The 8,782-nt window shown below is 38.8% G+C and overlaps 1 protein-coding gene across 1 annotated transcript; it reads right to left on the reverse strand.

Moving 5' to 3' along the window:
• Nucleotides 1-18: 18 nt before the first annotated feature.
• On the reverse strand, nucleotides 19-8,753 carry zgc:153993 (uncharacterized protein LOC767645 homolog). Its single transcript, XM_060886295.1, has 6 exons — nucleotides 8,376-8,753; nucleotides 6,459-6,507; nucleotides 6,202-6,363; nucleotides 4,346-4,478; nucleotides 2,914-3,018; nucleotides 19-1,118 (listed from the first exon to the last, which is right to left on the reverse strand). Exons 1-6 carry the CDS (start codon nucleotides 8,440-8,442, stop codon nucleotides 1,020-1,022), a joined length of 615 nt encoding a protein of 204 aa, XP_060742278.1. The 5' UTR covers nucleotides 8,443-8,753; the 3' UTR covers nucleotides 19-1,019.
• Between the last annotated feature and the right edge of the window lie 29 nt (nucleotides 8,754-8,782).

An 8,782-nucleotide genomic window follows, 5' to 3' on the forward strand; every position in this document is an offset into this window, starting at 1 on the left:
GCATGGCAAAATGAGAAAGACTGTTGATCACATTTATTTTGATGTAAACACAGAGTTACAACAATTTCCCTGAACTCATGACAGAAAAAGACTTTTGTACACAAAAATATTCCCTGTATATTTGTCATTGTTGATCGACACCTTATTATTATGTAATATACAAATTTTCTCACTGTTTACTTATTCAAATATTTCACTCTTTAGTCAAAAGTTGTCAAGAAAGCATGCATACAAGTAGCTTCGGCTGATAGCTACAGCCATGTTTTTAAAAAGTCTAGTAATCCAATAATCCAAAATATTAGCCTTTTTTCTACGGTAAAAAGCAGTCATTCATTTATTGCTTATGGTCTTTTTTGTTGTTTGTCACATAAGCAGAACCGATGCATCTAATGGTCTGAGCTGGAGAAGGACATTTTCCTATAGCATTTGCAGCCTTGCTTAGTGAGAATTGTAAACACATTTATAACATTCCTGCAATGTAGACTTGACTAGACAGGAAAAGAGTTTATTTAAAAAAAAATAATTAAAAAAATTCTGATCCGAAAGTTTAAAATATTAAACCAGGAAGCACTTCACGGTCTATTATAAAAATCCATTTAAAATAATTTGATAACCTGCTGTCTGATGATTCACAAGTTGGAGGTAGGGCAGGAAAATATTGGCACCTATTAAAATGCTAAAAGTGGAGGACAAATGGACTGCTACAAATGTAGTGGATTGTCAAAAGATAAAAAAGGACACAGTGTTGTTAATAAATAGTTGTGCCTTGTTGCATTACAGTATAATAAACTCACAACATTGAGAACAATCTCGAAGGGCTACAGTGTCTACAGAAATGGAGCACTCATTCATCACTGCATTTTACTAACAGATGTAATATGTGCCAGTCATTTGAATCATATGATCATTTGGTTGACGTGTGTGTTAGTCATCAACGGTTATTGCGCCTTATAATTTCCCACGTGCAAATTAGTGAATCTGGGTCTTTTTAATGATGTTGGGCTTTCAGAGCGAGGAGGTCAGCGAGTTCTTCTCCAGTAAACGGCAGCCGCTATGAAGGCCACTGCTGCAATGATAGAAATGTTGCGCCATCTTGACACGCTGCGCATAACACCACCCTGTAAAACATAACAGGACAACATAAACATGGCAACAGTCTTCCTGAGAGCAAAACAAATAATATTTTAATAGTCACTCACAGTCCCTCTAGGATGGCATTATTCTGCAGTTGCAGTAATTATACCAAAATCAACCAAATGCCACAACATTCGAAGCAGCTTGCCATTTTCTGCAGCTTTGGGACGAGACACCGCGTATCACCACAAGACGAGTTCAGTCAAAGCCCATTTCTATTCATACGAGTATTGTTTTCACAAAAAGTAATTATGTATGCACCTTTACTGCTACGAGTTTGCCCATTCAAGTAGCTCGCCCAAAAAAATTGCACAAATTATTTCGAAGGCGGCTTCACAAATTCTGGAGAAAAATAAAAAAACAAAACAAAAAAAAAAGCATTTTTGGTCTCAACAATTACGGAAAATAAATCAGGGAAATCCTGGAAAGACTGCACACAGTGACCACACAGGGAGAGATTTTAGTATGATGTTTTTAAAAAAAAAAAAGATCTCAAGAAATAAAAAATCTGTAGATAGGTTTAGACTGAATTGACGATCTCTGAAGATCTGTATTTGTATAAAATAAAGCTGTTCCTTTGTTATTGAGGGAAACATGACTAGATTTGGGGCTTATTAACTTTAATAAATAAGAGAAAAAAAACATATCTGCAAATGCTGATACCACAACGATAAATAAAACGCTGACCCCAATACCCCACTACCCCACCGTGAATTTTCCTAAAACAGCATGTAGTCATTTATTCCTAACATAATTTTAGCATCGTTTCCATCTCATAGGTTGTAATTTCTCCTTCCTACATGATTATTAATGGCTTTCCTGTCAATCTGTTTTCCCGAATCTAAACAAAGGTAACAAATTTTAACAGGAAATATGTTCATTTTAACAAACGTTCATTTAGGCAGATGCAGCTTTCTAAAAAATACAACCAATGTTTGTAGAAATGTCCGTCTCCACCTGTGCGTTCCTTCATCAGACTTTCTCACACTCACACTGAAGCACGGTCACGTGTTCACTCGAGGCCCCTCGATTTTAGTAGTGTAAACCACAGCATGCTCCATGACGCTGGGTTGTTTGAAGTCGAAAACCACGGACCGCACTTACTACGGCCTTTATGATCATGTCTGAGCTATAAAACTCGCCAGCGGACTCCTACAAGGTCTGGCGGAGCTTCTGCGCCACACATGCTCACCGCACCTCGCTGTGCTGTAATGATGGCCTTTGGACACCGTCGCACAAACATCCGAGCGAAAGACTTCGAGATGCAAAACGAGATACGCTGAACATGTAAAGCAAAGCTACAAATTCAGCCGCCCTCGGACTACTTTTTGTCTGTCTGTAGTAATTGTTATGATGACAACCACCCTCCCTCTTACTTGTGTGTGTACACATTACCGTAAATTAGCAGTAATTAGTCTCCGCCGTGATAATGCCAGCTGCAGGGTGCTGAATCATCGTCTGCCAAGCTGACCCCCACACGAATCCATGCAGTTTATATGGGACTTTTGAGTTTGATTTGCATTTAATATAAAAAAGACAGTATCTGTGATTATTTAACAGACTATATGTGTGTGGTGTGCTTTTACAATGTGTGTACAGAATGCATGTGTATGGAACGCGTCAGAGTTTGTGCCTCTATGCTTCCTGACACTCAAGTGGGCGTGACTCTGTGTGTGGTGGCCTGTGTCTGAGTCGACCTGTGTGGCTCTGTATGGGTGGCCAGAAAGCACTCGTGTACACACACACACACACACACACGCACGCATACCATCCACTTACCCATCCTCCTTGCTGTCTGATCCAGGCGGAAATGTGTTCCCTGATAAACTGCAATACCCAGCTAATGATGTTCTTGATGATTTCAAAGTGGTTTTGAGTCAGCGCCTAAGGGAAGAGGGGGGAGAGAGAGCTGAGTCTTTCCAGTAGCTTCTATATTCTCTGTACAGTCAATTTCCTGTAGCATGACCATGGATAAACATGCAGGAGCAATTATCAGCTTATTTTAAGGCAATGCTATTTGTAACAATTACCTTATTTCTCCTTTGATATATATTTATAAAGTACAACTTATACTTGACTCACTAAATAAAATACAGAAAAAATATGGTCTTTGTTAGCCAATAGAAAAGCAAGCAGTCAGAAGCATTATCCTAACTGGTGAGATATACTTATTCATGATGGTGCACGTCATTGGGGAAACTGATTGATATACAGTACACTCCCTGATAAAAGTCTTGTCACCTATCCAAGTTGTAGGAACAACAAATAACAACTTGACTTCTAGTTGATCATTTGGAATCAGAAGTGGCTTATATGAAAGGCAAAGGCCTCTAGATTATGCTTAACTTTCTGTCCTAAATACTCACTCACTCACTCACTCACCTTCTACCGCTTATCCGAACTACCTCGGGTCACGGGGAGCCTGTGCCTATCTCAGGCGTCATCGGGCATCAAGGCAGGATACACCCTGGACGGAGTGCCAACCCATCACAGGGCACACACACACTCTCATTCACTCACGCACTCACACACTATGGACAATTTTCCAGAGATGCCAATCAACCTACCATGCATGTCTTTGGACCCGGGGAGGAAACCGGAGTACCCGGAGGAAACCCCCGAGGCACAGGGAGAACATGCAAACTGCACATACACAAGGCGGAGGCGGGAATCGAACCCCCAACCCTGGAGGTGTGAAGCGAACGTACTAACCACTAAGCCACCGTGCCCACCTCTGTCCGAATTAAATAATTAAAAATCAAGGCATTATAAGAATTTATTTTGGTAAAATAAGCTTAATCTAGAGGCCTTTGCCTTTCATATAAGCCACTTCTGATTCCAAATGATCAACTAGAACTCAAGTTATTATTTGTTGTTCCTACAACTTGGATAGGTGACGACTTTTGTCAGGGAGTGTACTGTGTGTATGTATATGTATATATATATATATATATATATATATATATATATATATATATATATATATATATATATATATATATATATATATAAATAATACTTATACATATACTTGGGGTAATTTTTAACATTTTTTATCTGATAATATCTTTTTGATAGCAGCATTGGTCACCTCTCTATTGTATGCCAATTAGAGTTAAAAGCCAACCAGGAATTTGGATACGTAGCATCAAGCTGCAGTTATTAAAGCTTTAAAATGTAAAATGATGTAGACACAGCAGGAAAGTTTTACCTTGTAAATGAGCTGATAGGCCAGATGAAAGAGTGCTACTATTCGCCCCCAGTTAATGCCATCTGAAAAGATGCTCTTTGCCACGGTCATGAACACCTCCTGAGCACAGTTGGCCTGCACAGTGTTGATGAGGCTGTATAGAGATGAAGAGATTAAACATACAGTCATGCTGAACATATATGCACAGGTTCAATCATCTTGTTACAATTTTAGAAAATTAATATAGCCAGTTTTTTGCGTTTTCTGACATTATAACATTAGAACACTCATATTTAGGGCTGGGCGATACGGCTGAAACCTGTATAACAACATCAGGGTTTCATATCGGTCGATATCGATAATTATTGATATTTTTTATGACCCGTTTAAAATAAGGACCAGGAGAAAATATATTACATTTAAAACATTTTTATTTTAAACTTAACCTTCCTCTGATCATAATCCCCTCAGTTATTAAGACAGAAATGTCAACAACCAGGAAAACTCAAATAATTATAATGTAAACATAAGTCTAAAGTCACAATGAACACTTAATTATCTCTTAACATTTAAGGTGCAAAATGAAAGAAAATGTAAGAAATGTTTAATAAAGTGTAATAAAATAGTGCAAAGTGTTAAATATAAACATAGCGCTCAGGGATGCTTCTGGTCTGGAGACCATTGCTTTAAGAGTGTGTATGTGTTAGTGTGTGTGTTAGTGTGTGTGAGAGAGTGTGTGTGTATTTGTGTGTGCGTGTTAGTGTTGCTTGTGGGGTGTTGCAGCTACAAATGTTGTTGGTTGAATACAGCTGTGCTGCAAAGGGTGAGCACAGGTAAGGTGGTAAATCAAGTTCGTGGTATTACCAGTCTTGGCGGGGACGACGGTCTTGCATAATTTGCAGACGACATTAACCTGACTACGGTCAGACTTATAATGTCTGCCATACTGGCGCGCTGACTTTTCCTCTTTTATTTACAATTTCCTTGCTCGCTGAGGCTCAGTCGCCGGTTACTGAAGAGGAATCCAGCAGAACAGCACGAGACAGCGATATGGTGCAACCAAACGTGATACTGTTGCATGATTGCATGAGTGCCTTTGTTAATGCAACCAAACTTGCTTCACAACCTCTGTTTTCTTCAGACGAAGTATAAAAAATATCGAGCGTTTTATCAAACACATTGTTTATTGATATCAATCACGTGTCTATCACGATACATATTGTTATCTTTTTATCGCCCAGCCCTAGTAATATTACAGCAAAGCACATTTAACCCATCCTTTGAGTTTAATACATGAATCACAAATGGGGGGGAAAAGAGATATTACCGCTAATATGACTGGTTCTACAGTAAAACTTTCACCCTATCGTTAAGAAGTTAGCTAATACTGCGAGACTGACATTACAGTCTGTAAGAGTGGGAAGGATGGCATTCATCTCTCGAACTAATCAATTTTGTAGACAAGGGCAGTGGGCGATCTCCTACAAGCACGCTCAGTTGCACGTTAAAGATCAGATATGTTTGTGTTTAAGAGAGCCATATTTGCAGTGGATAAATTTTATTGTTTAACCTTATCTTATGTGACAAATGTCTGGGAGTTTAAAATGAGAAATGCAAATCGTTGATTATAGTGGTGCCTTCTGAAGGAAGACACTTTTACAAAGTTTGCAGAGAGCAACTGATGATCAAATAGAACAAAAAAATGAATCACAAGTAGAAAGAGCAGTGTCTCATTGTGAAATATTAATATCCAAATATATGTCATGTTTTGGTATTGCGGAGTTAATTGGTTGTCCAGAGAAATGTGGAAGTTGCACCAATGATACTGCATTCCTTAATCATTTCAATCATCAGTAACAGTAGAGAAGATTTCTTACTGCTGAAGCTCTGCGTTCCGGTTCAGCTCATCTGCGATCTTGAGAAGCTGTTCAACAACTACTTTGATATGAGGATCGTCTCCTTCGCTAGCTGTTCCACCGAGGTCCACGGGGCTGAGGTGCATGGCCGGGTCCTCGGTGCTGAGCCTTTCTATTACATATCTTCGCATGAAAACAAACCACAATCAGAATAAGGAGAGATGCAAATATGGTCACAGATGTAAATATGTGAACATGCAGGAAGTAGGATAATGTACCCTCTCAGTACTAAAGCACCATCTTCTATGATTCTATCGTCAATGACATCTGAAAGAGAGAAGAGAATTATTTAACTGAAAAAAGGAACCAATATGTTGGCATTTATCTCCCATAGCTATAGCTGTAGCTGTGAATAGGACAGAACAGACTTATTTAGATTGAATTAGTTACCCAGCTGCCAATATTTTGAATTTCTTCCAGGATCAATAAAGTATTTATCTATCTTGAAGTAGGTTTGGGTGACGTGACAAAATATCATATGATGACATTTCTATTCATGTGCAGTATGAAACTACAAGAAATATTGCATTAGATATAGGTTTGCTTACAAAAACCTAGTAAAATTATAGAAATACATTTAAAAAAAGAAATCTTTAAATAACAGACTTCAAATTTAAACACTGAAATGCATAATGAATAAATAATAAATAAATGAATACTAACAAATTAAGTATTAAAATCAAACTGAATGAATTACAGGCATTTCTCTCGTCTGTTTGCCGTCTCACTGGCTACATTAAACCCCCCAAAAAAGTGATTTCCCTTTTTGCTGCTTACTCATTTTTTGGTTTTAGGGGATTTTTGCTACTGCGTTCTACATCTTGTATTGCACTGATTTCACATAGCGAACTCATTGTCATATACAGCAATCAGTCAAAGCCATCAAATTTTGCTTCCCTTTTGCCCTGATTGCAAAATGTTCATTTTATTCTGATGTCATAACTTGCTTTGTACTGCTCTCACTCCATTATACCTCAGGGCAAATTTTTCACCTGTTTTTATATATAACAAATGAGACAGAAGACAGGACAAAAAAAAAAAGCTTTGCTGTTTCAGCATTACAGCAGAAGTTTTTTTTTGTCCTGTCTTCTGTCCCATTTGTTTTATATATAAACAGGTGCAAAGAAATCCACCCAGATTATTGATACCTCAATATGAAAGTAGACATGCTGACTGTTTAACAGGACTAATTAGACATATTCAAATAAATTAACTCTCGAGTTTGCATGTTGGCACACCAGGCATCTATGCTATCTGACAGCTTACAGGTCTCCGGTTCGATCTTGAACTCGGGTTACTGTCTCCATCGAGCTTTGCACATGTCTTTCCTTCCACAAACATGAGGTGCGACTGACTGTGCGACTAAATTGCGACTGACGCGTGCACTTGCACATACGGTGCTCTGCTATGGACTGGCTATGCATTTCATCCAGGGTGGATTCTCTCCTTGGACCTTTTTTGTTCTGTGAAAAGGCTCCGGATCCGTCATGACCTTGACCTGGATACTGCGTCCTGACCAGGACGAATGAATTAACGTTATCGACTGTTGTGCAATTAGGGTGACGTTACAGAGAAATTAATCATTATGTGGTAGCTCAGTGTTTAAGGTGTTGGACTACAGATCGGAAGGTCATGGGTTCAAATCCCAGGTCCACCAAGCTGCCACTGCTGGGCCCCTTGAACAAGGCCCCTTAACCCTCAGTTGTATAAATTGAAATAAATGTAAGTCCACACTGGATAAGAGTGTCTGCTAAATGCCCGAAACGTATAATTAAAAACGTGATTAATAAGAGGCACATCTACTCCACCCACCCTCTTAAGCCCCGCCCCCACGTTTCAGGTAGCTACAGACAGTCTCTACATGACGTCAGAAGCAATTCTTAAAAAAAAGCTGTTAGTGATTTGTTAATAAATTACAAATTTGACTACAACACGTCAAATCGTCGTCCTACGTAAAGACAAATTATTAAACTATTTTTTTAAATATAATTTTACATTTTTAAATTTAAGTTTTAATTTAAAAAAACGAGCGAAACCTCACAACTCGGACAGGAGCTACAAAGCTATCCGGAAGGAACAAGGTTTAGATGATGATCTGATTGATGTTGTTATTTTAACCCCGGTTTGTATCCTACCTTCACCACCTGTTGCACCTTTTAGTTCGCTGTCGTCCGTCCTGTTGTTGTCATGTGACTCTGCCATTGTTTTGTTTCAACAGCAACAACTTTTAAACACTAAGAAAGTCACCTGTTATGCTAGTCGGCTAGCTAAGTCGCTAACTAACTCTAACCGCCCAGTAGAAATGATTTGCTCGGTGGCTTCTTCTGATTTTTAGTGCTGAAACAAAGAATAAAAAATGCCTGCGTCCTTGTCGGTATTTCCCCCACACCATTAGAAAGGACGGAGGTTAAGCAGCAGCTTCACGGAAAACGCCATGAAACTCCACAGACATAAGAACAACTTCGAGTGAAAGATGAAAAACGAGGAAGTGGCGCGGAAACAGGCCTGGCGAAAAAAAAATCAGACCCAACGCGAGCCTCGA

This window comes from Tachysurus vachellii, chromosome 1 (genome assembly GCF_030014155.1).
Source record: "Tachysurus vachellii isolate PV-2020 chromosome 1, HZAU_Pvac_v1, whole genome shotgun sequence".
In the NCBI taxonomy this organism is placed as follows: Eukaryota; Metazoa; Chordata; class Actinopteri; order Siluriformes; family Bagridae; genus Tachysurus; species Tachysurus vachellii.

Bases quoted from the DNA above. Each gene is read 5' to 3' on its own strand.
- zgc:153993 (XM_060886295.1), bottom strand. From the start codon at position 8,442: ATGGCAGAGTCACATGACAACAACAGGACGGACGACAGCGAACTAAAA. The intron at 6,508-8,375 runs GTAGGATACAAA...TCTCTCTTTCAG, and splicing joins AGGTGCAACAGGTGGTGAAG to ATGTCATTGACGATAGAATC. The intron at 3,019-4,345 runs GTAAAACTTTCC...CTCTTCCCTTAG, and splicing joins CCTATCAGCTCATTTACAAG to GCGCTGACTCAAAACCACTT.